Source organism: Danaus plexippus, chromosome 14 (assembly GCF_018135715.1).
Source record: "Danaus plexippus chromosome 14, MEX_DaPlex, whole genome shotgun sequence".
Classification (NCBI taxonomy): Eukaryota; Metazoa; Arthropoda; class Insecta; order Lepidoptera; family Nymphalidae; genus Danaus; species Danaus plexippus.
The window spans coordinates 2,294,964-2,312,663 of record NC_083546.1 but is presented as its reverse complement, the minus strand read 5'-3'; the positions used below and the strand labels follow the sequence as shown (position 1 = coordinate 2,312,663).

The following is a 17,700-nucleotide window of genomic DNA, read 5'->3' as shown; positions in this document are numbered from 1 at the left end:
TGATTTCAAGAAAACAATGTAATGGAGTAATTAAATTTATTCGAATTACACACTAATGCAAATAAAATAATATTCACAAATAACTATTTACACTTGAAGCAAAGCACAGCATCGGAACCTGCAAGGAAAAACAAACATCATATATCAGTTATATATTTAGTACATACAATAATATATAGAAAATAGACATTAGCATTACATAAATAGTACAGATCGGTACACACTAATGGTAAGGACGGATAGTTTTCTTGTTTGAGTCTTGGTAGACTAAATGAAAGTAAATAAAAAATACCACCTGTGATATTTGTAACCTGGCGTTCATCTGCGATGGCGGGAATAGTTGTCGTGGCGATCATACCTATCGTAGTCTCTGGACCTATCGTAAGACCTATCCCTATCGTAGGATCGTTTGTCCCGCCTTCGAGATCTATCTTCGGATCGATCTCTACTTTTTCGTCGTCCCGATCTTGATTCGTAGCTAACTGAACGCTTGGACCGCTTCCTCGCCCTGTCCTCGTCCGACTCCTCCCTGTACTTGTCTTTGTGCGACCTTTCGTCCCGGCTTCTATGTTTGTGCTTTTCATAATATTCGTCTTTTCTCTTGGATCTAGATTTATCATTCCTATCGTATTCCTCCTGATGTTTCTTGGAGTAACTCTTCTCGCTCGATTTGTGTGATTTGTCTTTCTTATGTTTCTTTGATTTCTTGTTAGTGTCGCTGGAGCTGGTACTTCTACGCTTACGTTTCTTAGTCCTATTGTTTTCTACTTTCACTTCCGGTTCACTCTCTGACGATGATTTACTGGTACTAGACGAGTCGTCGTCTGAGTCACTGGAACTTGAATTTGAGCTCGACTTGATAGCTTTCGTCATGGTTGGTGTAGTTTCGTATTTGTTCGTTTTCTTTGGTGTCTTCTCTTCTTGAATGACGTCCAATTTTCTATCTGTCTTCTCAGATGATTTGTGGTTGCTTCTTTTATCCTTAGACGGGCGACGTTCCGGTTTCTTCTCTGGCGTCTCACTATCCAGCGGCGGCGGCGTAGCAGAAGAACCTATTCAGATACAATGTATTAGATTATTTATGTATAAAAGCTGTGTTAATTTAAATAGAACTTATTATATATATACGAGTGTGTAAATTGAAAAACATGTTACAATTACACGAACGCATCTTCAATGATCTCTTCTATGTAGGTATGTTTCCTGTATATTTTAATTTTATTGTAAATACCTGTGTATAATAATGAATTTCTAGCAGATATGTGGCTGTGACTACGTTCTTTAAACACCTACTATACAGTCTAAAAATTATACACCTTATACTGTGTCGTATCTAATAGTTTTTTACTCTGTTTTCATCTATCTATCTATCTCTCTCTGTCGTCTCCTCTCTCTCTACTCACGTGATCTGCGCGGTCTCTCCGGCGTGTCGTGATGCTGAGAGCCCTCTTCTTCATTCTCTCGTTGTTCAGCTCGTCTCACCTCCGCCTCTATCTCTCGTGAGGTACGTTCGAATTCTTGACGCTTCCGTCTTATGACCTCCTGATACAAAAAAATATGAATTTGTTAAAATCATAAATAAATAAATTACGTAATAGCTAGTCATCAGTGGATGTAGACAGGGCCATCCTGGGTAGGCGGCCGCTCTGTGCGGTCTAATGTCCCAAATTTAACGACGGAGGGATTTCTCCCAATTTTTGCCCGGCGCCAGGATCAATATTAGAAAAAAAAAAGTTATATTTTTTTCTTCTAGTTTTTTTTATAAATAAAGTTCAATTCCGGTTGAACCGGTTTAAAAACCGGTTCACGTATTTGTTTCGGGTCGGTTCGAGTTCCAGTTCAGCAGAAAAAAAACGTTTTGGACTCCAGTTTACGGTTGGGAATAACAAGCCTGTTCGTTCCGATTCGGGTTCGGTTCTAACCCTTATTTATAATAATATCTATGAAAATTCGTCAAAATTTACAAAAAAAAAAAACTGCAATTCAAATTATTATTTTTCTCAATACGTCAGCCAATTCTCGTTATCAGAAATCATCTTTAGTTCCGAAACGCGTTCCTGTCCAAAACGGAAGTAGCGGAACCACGTTCGGGACGTTCCGGCTCGACAGCACCACTGCTGTCTGCTTCATGACTGATGGCTGGTGGTAGTTATATATGAATTTTAATCATCCTAGGACTTCCTGACTTCATATTGAAACAGACAAAGAAATAATCTTTATCGTTCTTGCTCATAAATGTTTTGATGAAAGTTTTATAATATGCATATTACGTATTGGACTAAAAATTATAATTACCTAAAATACCAAACTAAATAGATCTTAAAATAGATGTATTTCATGAAATAAAACTATTAAAATATAGTTTTTTTTTGCATTAAACCTGTCCTTAGAACACGTACATGTAAACGGTAATATTGTTGTATTTATTATATATAGTATCACCTGTAACTGCTGGTCGGACATATCGTGTTGGTCTTCGTCGCCGCTGTCCTCGCTGCTCTCGTACGCTCCAAGACCTGGATACAGAAATGATGGCAATATTGACGAATATATATAGAAACATGTCGGCCTCATAATGGCAACATTGACATATGAAAAAAAATACATGTAATATAACGGTAGTCTTGACGAATCAACATATACAAATATATATATATAATATCGCGTAGGAAATAAGTATTGATGAATATATACGTATATATATATATATCGTTGCTTCCGATATTATAATATATTAGCTTGAATTTCGAATTAATATATAATAGGAAGAAAAAAAAAACACGCAAACGATAAATCAGAAGATTTTTGACAAAAAAAAAAGTATTTTAAACCAATTCATACATAATTGTTGCTTAAATTGTTTAAAATAAAGTTGACACTATTTTTATTTTTGTTCATTATTTATTTAAGTGACATGACATTACATAGTTAATTTAATATTTGTAAGGAATGATTTACATTTATATATATATATATAAATATCATTATGAAGGGAAACAATATATCTGGGTATTGTATGAGAAAATTTTTTTTCATAATAATTAATAGAAGGGGTCACCAAAGGTCCGTAAATTTCCATCAAACTTTTTTTATACTTCATTTATTGGACAAGAGGACAAAATATCTATCAAATTAAAATATGATTTTGGACACAAAAATTTATATATTTTACCTTATAACAAGGACATTAATAGGTTAAATTGAAAAAATCCCAATCATACAATTTATTGAACATCGTTGTTTCCGGACGGAATCTATTATGTAATATGTTATCTTACCGATGGCATTCCACTAAAGTTGTTAACATGGCCAATACAGTCATTATAAAAACGATAACGAGTTGATGGAATGCTGAAAATAAAGACTTACACATACAGGGTGGTTCAGGATACTTCAAATACATATTAATTTCAATACATAAACAAACCACCCTGTATATAATACAAGTTTCTGGCACATTCGATGTTGTCCCGCGTCTTAAATTTTGGTTTATTTTACACGGGTTTTGGTTACATTTAGTTTTTATGAATTTCTTCGTCGGCTTGCTTTTGGTTTATATTTGAAGTTTTTGGTGTATTCTTGTAACTTACCTGTCATCCCGTAGTTCTTCGTTTAAATAATATATTTTTTGTGATGATTTATTACTTTCACTACACTTAATTTGCTCGAGGTACCAAGGGCACTTTTATTTATTTAGTTTTACAAATTTTTTTTTCTATTTTAATATATTTTTAACACATATATGTTCCGAGCCGTATAACATATACGTGATATATATATTTTTTACGTAGTATATCTTTATTTACACGCCGGTCGAACGTCATACAGCCAATAACAGTGACATCGGCAAAATGTTTCAATACGTCGAATGTGCGAGATACTTGTTAGCGGGTTTGTATAGAGACTCACCGAGACCGCTGGCGATGGACGCGAGCGCCTTGGACTTGCTCGCCTTCATAGCGTTGAGTCGCGACGCTTTTACCATATAAATAAAACGAACATTAATAACACACACTATATTCATTCAAGTGTAGACATCTGAAATAAGACTTTATTATAATACACGTCACATCCTCGCAACACTTAACACAGTTTACAGTCAGTAGGCCAATGTTTCTGTGTAGATCAATGTCTTGATGTCTGGCGTTTGGTAAAGCCTAGTAATACCTTGTGCGGCGTTATACCGAGCCACTTCTTCCTGGCTCACCGTTTGTATCTCGCTGTCAGTGACCTCCAACAGGATCTCTGTTAGCGAACGACGCACCGCTAACATCTGATGACACCAAGAAACACCAACCATTAACACATCGCCCATCCTTTGACTCGATATTTTAGAGCTATCGTCTGTCATAAAAAAATACTAAGAAATCCAAACGTCTCGTCTTATTCGGATTATTTTTTATTGTTATCAAAATATACTTTATATAAATAGAAATTAAGGTCCACAATATCTTTGTACGCCATACTCTGTGGTTATGATTAACTGTCATTTATCGTGGATATGGTCGTGCATACTAACCACATCCTGAAGAGCCTCCTCTTTTGATTTTCGTCCCAGGGGCGGAGGAATGACAGCGGGAGGGGGAGGGGGAGCTTCGCCCTCGGAATCTGAATCCTGGATATATAACATGACATGCAGATATTAGTACAACAGATGTATTGTTTCAGTACAGTTGCTATAGAAACTTAATATACATTCAATTTAAATTTGTATGTATTTTCAAGGAAATTGGTACAAAATTCCGCAAAACAAAGAGCATTACACATAGAATTAGAAGACTAGGAAATTATAAATGATTGATATAATATAAAGGGCTGGGGTCACGACTGGTGAGCTGAAGTTTACTGGAATGAAGTAAGGTAGTTGAATAGACTGCGGATTATACTGAAGTTCTATCAAAATAGCAACAATGGTGCAAAGCGTTCCTCATATAATATTGGTGTGTCCAACAATGCTCCCAGAAAGATATACACCAACGTAAACAGACGTACTGAGATAATTTTGTTTCTTTGGAGGATAATAATTGAGATAATTCTACACCAAGAGATAGAATCGCTATTGGGACACAATTTTTTTCATCTCTCCAACTTTAGTTTGCTTTATAAGTTATCCGCGCTTTAACACTGGCATCTAAACAAAGATAGAGATTCCATTTCAAATTCAAATTTTCAATAAAAAAAATAAAGTCAAACCTTAACGTTTTTGTAGGAGTGTAAAGCCCAGTTTCACCAAGCTCTGTTTGCTACATCTAAACCAAGCATTTACTAACGGACCTTCAAAAATATAATTCTCTGTCAAAATATTTCCGTCCCACGATGATAAATTAACAACGCATTATTAGATTACAGGTTAAATGACCGGCTACCAAATTATTCGTCCTTGTTATAAGACGATCAAATTGAGATTAGCGCGTTAACACGACATATTTGCTAGTGGCAACACTTTATCCCTTGGTCGCATATCCTTCGATATGTCACTTGTCAGTTAATGCGACCGAATTTTATGTACCGTTGATTGCCTACATTTGGCACACAAAAAGCTTTCTTTTCAGTTTATTAGGTGTAACTTATCAAAATAGTGTTTTTAATAGAGTAACTAATTTGCAATGTCATTGAAAAGCTCAGGGCAAAATTTTTCATTATATGAAAAAGAAACTTTAATTCGACTTATTAATAAATACAATTAAATAGTCGAAAATGACAAAACAGTTGCTGTTACTGTGGCTACAAAATATCTGGGGTGGGATTGCACGTCGAGCTTTGACAATACAATAGATTAACAGTCCGTTAGCCATTTGACGGACCCCTAGAGCAGGAATTAATATTAGTGTCTCGTTAAGACATTTGAACAGACATTAGCGCGTGGGGGGACGCTCGGTACATGTAACAGTCCGTCAAACGCCTTACAACAACAAGACGGTATTGATTAACATAGGTTGGTGAAACTGGCTCTAAAGCTCCGAAGATTCTAACGAGCATTAATAATGTGCCTGTGTAACTGTTAAGGAACAGTCACTTATTGCAGTAACACTTGTGGTCTCGTGATAGTTTTCCTTTACAAGGATCTCTGTATTAAGGAAGGTAACACACGAATTTGCTCTTGGCCGGCAGCACAGTATGTCCCTCGTCCCTCAGCCTCTGCAACTCTTCCTCTTCAATCCTCTTCTTCTCCTTCTCCGCTTCCTCTCTCGCTTTCTTCTCCTGTTCCCTTTCTATTGCTTTCTGTTTCTCTCGTTCCATTTTCTCTAAGCCTTTTATTTGAAAGATATATTAATAATTTGTTAAGATAGCGATGAAACTATGTCATGAGTTGGGTTTGAAACAGTTCCATTTTCATTCAACTTTTAAATCCCTAGAGTTATTCATATTATATTAAGCTCAAGATTAAAATGCTTTTAGCTGATAAGATAACTGTCATTTGATGATATAATGCTCGCATTCACAAGTACAATATTTTAGTCTCATGACGGGTCTGTTAAAGAACAAAAAATAATTTTTTTTGGTATTTCCATAACATAATATCATAACATTACTGTATAAAACTCATAACTTATTGCCAAGATTGGCTCTGCCATAACAATTTTTATACTATGCCTTCATTTGCCCTGGAGTGTGGAATATTTTGCCAATGTGAAAGTAATTGTTTGTTGGACAAATTATAATCTTCAGTACTGTGTAGAGAAAACACGAAGGGGTTTGCCAAATGGAATAAAGGCGATTATTTAATTTTCTTTACTTAAAGAATACTAGTTATATTTTAACCAGCATCATTGTCATTTGACTTGTCACTGTCTTTAAATGTCAAATTATTGTCAAGTTATTTGTCGCTATCTGTCAATGTTGGTATCAAACAAATTGAATAACAATTAAATAAATTTCAGGTAACAGCAAAATGTACATAAGACATTTACTACTAGTTTTGTTGAGGGGATAAAAATTTATGATCGGATCTACGAGGAACAAATATCCCTGAACGACTTATCCTTGTTACTATGAAAGTATATGAAGCTGAATATGTTAACATAACTTTACCTAATTAACAGCTTCAGAACGATATAGACATTAGTGATTAATAATGTATATAGATGTGTGTGTGTGTGTGCGTGTGTGTGTGCGTGTACGTGTGTATGTTTGTGTGTGTTTGGCGTGTGCGAGTGTGTGCGTGTGCGAGTGTGTGCGTGTGCGAGTGTGTGCGTGTGCGAGTGTGTGCGTGTGCGAGTGTGTGCGAGTGTGTGCGTGTGCGAGTGTGTGCGTGTGTGTGTGTCTGTGTGTGGTAATCACTTTTCTTACAACTATTAGGTAGTAGGAGACAAACTTCCTTAGTAATAGGAAATTAATAAAGCCGCCTTTTCAGTTGAACGACGACGCTGCTATAAATATATTTCAAAGAGTTTGATGTATAGCAATCCCAATATCTTGATATTAGTTACTACCGTTATCAAGGTACATTGAATAAATAATTATCTATAAAGTAATTTATCAGTTTTAATATGGCTATAAAGTGTTCCAGATAGTCTTGTAGGCCATCAATTTAATTCTTTAATTCCGAAAAGAGGTTTTTAAAACCATTTCCTGACATAAGGAAGGAACAGTTACCTTCTCTTATCCAAGCCGGTAGCTGTCGTCTCTTAGCTGCGTCAATAGTAGATGTCGGAGTCGGCATAACCAGCGGTTCCATCACAGGTGGTATTAAAGGTAACTTATCTCTGAAAAATATTCAGAATAACCACAATTAGACATTTCATACATGTATATTTTGACATGTTAGGATTTGCTGTATATATTGTCAGTTTTATAAATTTGGAGAAGCTCATCTAAATTTCTCATATAAATATTAAAGGAGACACACTTATTAATGTACTTAAATGTGTGCTTTAAGTATAGCAACATTAAACTGATTGCATTTTTCCAATTTCTCATATAGAAATCCAATAGACCAATACACCACAAGGCTTAAAATTACAGACAATTTTACATACCTATGTGATCTACTTCTGGTAGGTTTAATTTCTCTAGTTTTGCTCTTAGATCTCCTATCGCGATTCCGGTTATTGCCCGACTGGTCAGAGTTTTGAGCCGTCCAATAACCATGTTGAAATGTTGGAGTCGGCACAGCACCGCTCGTGTAACTGGAATTATTTTTAAATAATAAATAGAACACACTAGACCCTCACATAGACATGTACGCAAAATATTATAAAAACAAATATTTATATATATTAGATTTATTAAATTCCAAAACAGATAATTATTAATAATTATATAAGCAGAGACCAGATCTTTGTCAATTTCTTTTACATATTTTATTTAAACTCCTTGGTGTGCTAGCTGTTAAAACAATTGATTTTTTTTTTTTAATTGAGCTTTATATTTTTTGGTATAATATTTTAAGCCAGTGACAGTGATTGCGAGTAAATATAAAATTTATTGCTGGGGGAATATATTATGGATCTTATTTAAGAAAAATTTACCTGAAATTAATAATAATTATTTCAAGACATTACTGTGTGATGTCCGTACAAACAGAAAACATCATGACTGTAGTATTTCATTTGTATAATTATATAAATATCAACAGGTGTTTCATATTGAAACATGATCAATAAAAGTATAGTGTTATATGTAAGGAATATTATGATTTGAACTCACAATCACCCAACAACACCTCATACAAGGGTGATTTATACCCATGTTAGATGTAACAAGATTACTGCTGTTGTGTAGTGTAATAGTAATTTTATAAGAATTTAATTGAATTAACATTTAATCTATACAAATACTATAACTTACTATACTATGATTATGATTGGATGTGAAATTACACTTTGACTTCTACAATCAAATATATAAATATCTCTTTAAGTAATCTGAAATTTATAAGTCTACTACTAAGTCTGAATGTGTTCTTAAGTTATGCTGATTGTCGCTATATAATCTATCTCCAAGCATATGGCAATAGTTAATATAATATTTATATTTTTACAAGCTTACCCTGGCATGGTTGTATTGTTATCTGCTACGGGATAGCTATCCATCATTGGACCCATGGCTATTGATGGATCACTAGCCATTTTAGGATCCATTGGTCCTGTGCCACTCCAACCCCATCCTGTCATAGCCATCATAATGTATGAGATCATGGTAGATAAACTATAATATTCTATTAATTCAATCTTGTAAGAATTATAATCAAATAATTTTTAATTGTAAAACAAGATTTTATAAATAAATCTATATGTTAATTAGTATAGTTATCAAGATGTGACAGTACGAAATATTGAGTTTCAAGGCCAGTTCTAAAAATATGATAGTTTTATATTGTGATCATCTGTCGGCCTGAGAATCTCCAATCTTACCCCACTGGTTCCAAGAACCTCCCCATGAGTTCGTTGAGCCATTCCACTCGGGGCCTGCACCGATAGGTGGTTCGCCGGCCTCTGGATTTTCTACTTCCATAGGTGCTTCGCCCTCTTCCACATCGGCTTTTGACTGTGGCGTTGACACAATCACCGCGGCTTCTTTCATAGCAATCCATTGTTGTGCTAAAGCTGCCCAATCTACTTGGCTTGAATCTATATTTTGATATGCAGTTGGATTTAAAGCCCACTGCGTGGGATATCCTGGATTTACGGCATCTTTGCTAGAGAACATTTTTAATACTAGATTCTAATTAATACTTTTGACTACTCATAGGATTATTAATAACACTTAATTCCATAAACATTAGCATAGGTAAATTGACTTTTACAACATCACTACAGACAAAATAATTGGCAAATAGCTATTCGTATTCTATATTCACCACATTATCTTGCGGTCTGCAGCTTTTCAATTTTGAGCATAGACTAAAAATAAACTAATTTTTTATTTTTCGCACAGAGTACATTTGATAAAAGTAAAGTAAATATTTTAAATTATATTAATATTAAAATAATCAGATTTTAATCAATAATTGAGATTGATATTATTTTTATATACATATATTAAAACTTTCAAAGAGTCAAAGAAGAAGAATAAAAAATTACAATTAGATGTCATAATTTTGATAGAATATATTGTTTGTTAATTCAATAATAGATGGCGCTTTATGATATTAGTTCAAAAATAAAATAATTCTATTTTTTGTGTAGGTATACAATCAAATCTTTATTCACAAATCACAAATTATGATGAATTTTTAGAAAAATTGAATTCAGTAATCGTCACATAAGAATGCATTTAAAATGAAATTAATTATTAAAAACTCTAATGTGAGTTTCGTTATTTACAATTGGAACACCGAAGAAAAAACAAAACTATTCTAAAATGCTTTCATTAATTACAATTATATTGAATGCTACCGATTGAAAACTTTACAATTTCTCATTTTTTATTCAATTGTACATTTTTGTTCCATTAGTGGGATATCTACATCGGCAATCTTGCTAGAGAATTTATGTATGTAACTGACGAATATTTACTTCATATATTATAAGTATTTGATTAACCTTTGTACCTTATATATTATACATATATTTGAAATTGAAAACCTAAAATAAAAAAATCCCATACTTCTTTCGCAAGTTGAAGCATTTGCTTTTGGTTTTTATCAAGAATTTTTTATGAAGGTTTACTTTAGAAGGAAAGATGAATCGAATCTTTTGGAAGTAAAGTTGCAAGAAGTTCGAACAGCTAACAATAGTTTAAAAACCCTCTATAATCACGCTGAAGTAAGCAAATGGAAAAATTGAAGTTTGCTGAGTCACAATACAAAATTTTAAAGTATTTATTTGTATTATAGTAGGAAATTGAAGTAGTAGTAGTTAGTGACTGTTCAGCACATATCTTCTTAGATGAAAAAAAATAAGATTCTCTTTATTGCACGTATTAACCTTTCAAAAGCTGCTTGTAAGTTTTGTAATACTTTTTCTATTCATCTGGCAGCTACTCTAGCTCTAACATTCTTTACTATTTTTTTTAATTTTTATCCTTACAGCAAAGTTCCACTGTACGAGTATCTATATTCTCTATGGCTAGGACCATAAATTGTGTGTTGAAGTAGGTCGTAAGGTCAAAGATGAACTCTAGTAGCTAATTAATTAATTTAATTTGTAATTTCCAGTTTATTTAAGGCTATATATATTAAAAAGACACTCTGTAATAATATATCAACACTTATTTATGTTAATAATTAAATTTCGACTAAAATATATGATCGAGCCAACCCTATTTTATATTTGGTGACCGGAAACTAATGTATACAATATATATATATATGCTCTCATTTAAGTTAATTAAATTTGTACATTTATTTAGCTTTTTCAGATCAAAATAAAATTCTTGTCAATTAAAAAAAAACTTTGGATGTTGAAATTTTGTTTTTGTATTTGTCTCGGAGTAAATAAAAGAAGTAGGTATATTTTTAAACATTAATTTATTACCCAGTTTTACTCAATACATACATTTTATTAACATAATATTTTCTTTGTCACGCATCACTCATACATAGCTTAAACTTAATTAATTTAGACAGTGAGCTTGTATCACATGTGTGAAGTGTGAAACACTTGTATTATCCTATTTAACATAAAAAAAGTCTTTATAGCACTAACACTGTTTTCATATTCAGCTTAAAGCTAGTAACGGTTCTTCGGCGTCGTGTTTTGGACTGAAATATTTCGAATTGCTCTTCTTCCATTGAGCCTTTTTATTCAGCGTCTTTTGCTTTGTCGCTGCCAATTTAGCTTTTGATTTTGATATTTTTGGAGCACTCGTAGTTTCTAGTTGCTCTAAAGTTTCTATTATGTTCTTAGGTTTGCTAACAACGTTTCTTGTTTCTTCGCTGATTTCGTCCATTGTTGCGTTTTTATTGGCATACACAACGACGTAGTGTGAATAAGCGGAACCAGATGGAGAGTTAATGTCAGCAAAATCTCTGAAGTTGGCAAATTGGTCTTGGTTGTAATTAGGTCGCGGGTTAGCGATGTAGCCCACGTTAAGAGATGGCCTACCGTGACCGTTGTTGTAATACGAACTTAAGTTATCATTGTAATCAGCGTCTTCATCGTTTTGTGCGAAGAAGGTTCCGCCGCGTATAATACCAAAATTACCAGACCCGAGAACAGTGGAGCTGGCATCTACTATAGGCTCCGAGGCAGGAGTGCTCTGTTTCCCAAAGTTTTCCAAGCCTCTAAATCCATTAAACAGTGGGTAGTTTAGAAGCGATCTGTATGAATTTGGTCGTTGACTATAAGCTGCTTCTTGGCTGCCGAATCCCAGTCGGTAATTATTTTGTTGACGTGGCTCGAACAAATTAGCGAATGAAGGGAAGAATGTTTGTGAGTCACCGACTACTTCTATCGAGTGATCTGTTTGGTCGGCAGCTGGCAATGAATCTGGTTCAACTTGTTTTCGTAGGTGTAGAGGTGGCGCGACTGCTTCCGATATGATTTCTGATGATTCTGCCTTAAGGTCTCCTGTGTCGTCTGAAAGAAAAAAAAAATTATTTGGGATTGCGAACTTAGATTAGGTAAATACAGTTTCTGATAGTTTAGAGGATTCTATCTGTAATTTTTTTGGTGTAAAATAGTCGTAATCTCGTTGTAAAATATTATATACTTTTCAGTATCGCATTTATTATAAAAAATAATTGTACTCGTTAGGACAGTTTTAGGTTTGTAGGCGTAACGTGTTGTCAAGCATGAATAGCATTGGAATTGGAATATATGCGCCGTTCAAGTGGCTAGCGTATGTGGACAAGTCAGGCCTTCCTGGTCGAATAAGTAATGTACTATGAGGTAATAGAGGAAAGCTAAATTACGAGATAATTTCCGTATACCTACTCGTTCTTTGAAACACTTGTAAGTCTAGTGAATCTATTTTATGGTTGTTACACTTATTTTTTCTAATTAAATTAAACGTGAGTGATGTAATTTAATATCGTTTTCTTTTCTCTAAAGCTTTTATAAAATTACGCTGTTAAATTATTGTTCGCCGTTTTATTATAACATAGAAAAAGATAAACACACTGTTTTGGTGTGATTAGAAAAAATATTACTAAAGCATCACGAAACAATCATTGTTTTTTAATGGTTGGCATTGTTTGAGTAATATTCACTGTATTTTGAAACAACTTCTTCGGTATACACCGATATAATACTATAGTGTACTTTATACTCATCACATATATTATTATTTGCGTAACTATTTTATGTCAGAACCCGTAGTAAAGTCATCAATAATTAATCCATCGGTGACTTATTGTTATTTGGTAAAATTTCACTTAAAAACGCACCTCTCTATAATATTTTTAACACTTGTAACTATATATTTAATATTCAATTAAATATTTTCTCTGATAAGTATCTATTACATACATCGTTTATGAAAGAAATAGCGAGAATGTTTTGTAAACGATAATAATAAGTGGATTATTGGAATCAGGACACGATGACCTGTGACACTGTCGAATTTGTCACTATTGCGTTCGTAGATAATATATTATAAAATTTCGTATTGATGTCAACAAAGATTATAGCCTAATAACCCCCGACCCAATGCTGTAAACACCTAGAGATATTCAAATTTTTTCAAGAATTACGAAATTATGGCAGAGGTTAGGAGAAAGCTCGGCATGGGCGAATAATGAAGATCCAAACGTTGAACGTGACCACAGTTTTATAATTGTGTATCGTGGTCACGTAGCCAATGAATTATTTTGACTTCAGAGGCTAATTGGATTGGGTTATCTGATTTTTGCGTATTTGTCCATTCCGTCTATAACGTAATGTTGCAATGTTTATGTCACTTGATTTTTAGGATGACAACACATGTAGTAACATGTCGCCAAGTAGGTTGGATGTAAATAGATTGACAATTTTTGCTTACGAACATTTGCAGTAAAGATTTCATGCACTTTATTAATTCAGATTTAGAATAAGATGCCCTTATCCTTATTTGAGTTGACTAGCAAAGGCCAACTTGATAATGAAGGGTGGGTTAAAGGTGCCTTTGAATCGAATTACTATATATTTATTTAAAATGTCTTCAAGAGTCTGCATTATATACATAAAAAATAAAAAAAATAATTGTACAAATAATTTACTTTTGTCGGTAAAAATAAGGCTTAAATTCATTTGTCTAAAAACATTTTACTTGTATGTTTTTAATAAAAAACATACCATAGTTTTCAAGTACGCAAGTACATCGTTAGTTTTTAAATCATTATTTTTTCCTCATCTAAATTCACAATAGCCTTAACAGATTTCATTAGTAAGTGGAGCAAAATTTAAATGAAAGTTTTATAATCAGTTGACAAATCTAATTTGTGGAACGCTAGATTTTGACCATAAATGTATGACATACTTATAATATAATGCTAGGTTACACAATTTTTATGTAACTCTTATACTTTTATGTATTGTGCCAAAATTTAGATTTCATTATTTGTGACGATTGTAAAAGAATATATGCTTGAAATATTTTATCGTTATTTTGATATTTAATAATTAAGTAGTTGGTTTATACATAGATACAAATAAAAAAATTCTCAATCGATATCTATGAACACAGATGTAAAAAATATGTAAAAAAAATATTAAGCAATTGAAAATGTTTACCTTTTAGCGTTTCACAAAAGGAGATGTAGCGTTGCTAAATGTAATCCAAATCATAGTTTAAAAATAAATTGTGTATACTGTCTTTATAATTTCTACTATCATATATACTGTCTTTTAATTTCCAGTGTATAAGATAGACATTCAAACAATAGCTTTTGGATATTAGTAATTGTCACGGTAATTACAAGTTAATTATAAATTTTGTACACAATAACTATAAGATTCTTCTGGGTTAGTAAATTTGGTGTTTCTAATGATTTTTATCAAAATTTTTATTTATAATATGTGATGGAACTTATATAAAAACTTATTTGATTACCACAGATCATTGTATTATTTTTATTACGCAATAAAAATCATAGAGTATATCCGTATCCGGAAAAAGAACGTGAGACTACTAATCTGCATTTCGTAATTTGTGGTATGTGGTTTACCGTTTCGATAAAATGTCTGGCATATTATAATTTTTCATGGGTAATATACATTACATAACTGTTACGTGATTTGTGTTTTTTTTTTATTACGATTTGTTTTCTGTTTTCGGTGACGTCAGTTGATGATCTTCTGTAATAGAAAATTTTAATAAAGTGTGAAGTGTAATGATTCTTACGTTAAAACATCAGTCATCACATAAGTTAATGACTTTCGTTACCAGCTGTATGTAATAAAAATAATTCTACATATTTATTCTTAATTTAACGTTTCTTATATGACTTGTTTTGATAATGATTTATCCGCGAAATATATTCGATACACTTCTTGGTATTTGTCAGGTGTATACTAGTATACCTACTACTTAATTTTTGGAATAACTCATTTGAAAATATTAAATTAAATTAAATAACAAAACTCGTTGATAAAAACTCTTAATATTTTGAACACTCACATCTTTCTTTTCTCATTTTTTGTAAAGGTTAATTAATTTTTTTTTTGTTTGCCAAAATCGTTTTTTTTTCACAACTGAAGCGGTTATGTTAATATTAATGAATAAATTCCAATATGCAATTGAAATAATTGACTCGCAACAAAATCGTAAAAGCATGTAATAAAACTCTGACTGACAACAATATTAAGTGGCGCCAGTTCTTAAAATACCGTACTATACGAGAGAATCGATTAAAACTTGTATTCAAAGAAGTAATATACCTACAGTTCAATAAAGATTAAATATCTTACACTAGTTATGTATTACTTTTATAATCTAGATGCATTCTGAAAAAGTTTATAACACTCCAAAAGTGACAAAGGAAGGATTACACAACACCTCATTTCTAAAATTGTCTTTGATGTAATGTGGGGTATATGATTGCGTCTGTATGTGTCAACTAAGTTCCTTGTGCTGTATTGAGTATGAAAGCAATAACATAGTAAATAATGATAGTAATTTGAAATCTTCATGCATTGCATTATGCGTACGTACAATTTACAAGCCGTGGTGTTCAAATAATGGTAATTAATATTACAATAATGAATTACTTTTGTTTTAGGAAGTAGATAAATGACAGATATGTTAATATGGTTGCCAGTATGATAAATTGTTTTAAAAGTATATCACAGATTGTTTTGCTGATAATGATAATAAGATTTAGATTAGAACGTGTATTTTTTAGATGATTAATAGTCGTTAATGTTAAAGGTGAAAAAGTATTATATTGTTTTTAATACAATATATTTTTATAATATTTAAAGTAAATATTTTTCTTTATCTTATATGCTTATATAAACATGATTTAAAAAATGTTAAGAAAAAACAATTAAAATGTAGGTAACGTTGATATTAGAACCATATAAAAAATATAACAATATAATAATAAATATTTATTTACAATTGATGTTTGACATTTGTATCGAAAAGTCTACAGTTAAAAAAAAAATATTAAAATACTTCGGAACAAAAATTTACTACTTATGATAATTTTTTGTTAGTGTGATATGGATATGGCAATAAATCATCAAATTATAGTGATCTGTGCATAATGTATTGACATATAATTATGAGGAAATACATTGAGTACAAGTTAATTGCATAATTATCATTAAAAACGTAGGAAATAAAACCTTATGACCAGTGGTTACTAATGAGGCCAGCTTGTTCATTGATAGTGTACTTTCCACAGAGTTTTTGGGGTGTCAAAGGTTTTTTAATAACGCGCGTTCATGAAATGTCATGTGCTAATATGACACTGATTTAAAAGCAAACTAACGATATGTTTATAAACTTGACAAAGAAACTATTTATAGTTTTTTAACAGTAAATAATTTTTGGTTACAAGAACATTTCTTTTTCATATAAAAACTTTTTACACGAAACTTACCTTAATACTCTTTAATGAATCTAAGAATTTTCAAAATGTAAAATGTTTATATATTTATTATTAATATTTTTATTACTTAATTTAGAATAATTAATTTCTGTTCATTGATTCTTTTTGGTGATTCTTGAAATTATTATAGAATTTTTTAATTTCTGATCTGAGGCGACTCTACGAAAAAAAAACTAATTAAAAACAATTGTTATACTATTTATTTTTTACAATGTAATACATATGTATTGTTATTTACACGTGGCAAAGGAAATATAAAACAAAAACTTATAATTTTATTTTTGTATATTTCTACTTATAATGTTTAAACGATACGCTATACTCTATGAGGGTATTCTGCTCTTAGATTAATCCACCAGAGCGTAAGATTTATATAATCACGACTAAAGTAATTTAAGTTTCATACTATTTGCATTCGAGAGGTACTTCAAGGTTTGATAATAGGTATCTGGATCACCTTAGGTATCATAGTTTTATTAAATATATGAAACAATAAGTAATATTGAGAAATTAAAAAAAAACCTGTTATTTACACTTTGTATGACATAGCATCTTAATAGAAATGAAATATCGTAACAGCTATATGTTACTTGAATATAAATATCTTTTTTTATTCATAATAAAATACTTTACGATTTAATAAAATAAAGTCATTTTATGTATTAAAGGGCTTGCAATAAAAACAAATATGTTAAAGCTTGTAGTTTAGTCAATGAAATTATATGAGAATATTTGAGATACTTAAAAATAAATTTGTGTTACCTTCACACTTAAAAATT

The 17,700-nt window shown here is 31.7% G+C and overlaps 2 protein-coding genes across 2 annotated transcripts in view; both read right to left on the bottom strand.

The window, feature by feature from the left end:
• Nucleotides 1–22: 22 nt before the first annotated feature.
• Nucleotides 23–9,834, bottom strand: LOC116769373 (arginine/serine-rich protein PNISR). Its single transcript, XM_032660434.2, has 12 exons — nucleotides 9,357–9,834; nucleotides 8,992–9,109; nucleotides 7,980–8,129; nucleotides 7,597–7,706; nucleotides 6,091–6,251; nucleotides 4,520–4,615; nucleotides 4,168–4,273; nucleotides 3,910–3,975; nucleotides 2,443–2,516; nucleotides 1,404–1,542; nucleotides 296–1,052; nucleotides 23–118 (listed from the first exon to the last, which is right to left on the bottom strand). The coding sequence occupies exons 1-11, from the start codon at nucleotides 9,649–9,651 to the stop codon at nucleotides 319–321; spliced, it is 2,049 nt and encodes a 682-aa protein (XP_032516325.2). The 5' UTR covers nucleotides 9,652–9,834; the 3' UTR covers nucleotides 23–118; nucleotides 296–318.
• A 1,562-nt stretch (nucleotides 9,835–11,396) lies between these two features.
• Nucleotides 11,397–17,700, bottom strand: part of LOC116769844 (uncharacterized) — a 28,037-nt gene continuing 21,733 nt past the window's right edge. The window contains exon 2 of the mRNA XM_032661043.2: nucleotides 11,397–12,464. Coding sequence (XP_032516934.2) covers nucleotides 11,605–12,464 — 860 coding nt within the window. The 3' untranslated portion in view covers nucleotides 11,397–11,604. The remainder of the gene's footprint in view (nucleotides 12,465–17,700) is intronic.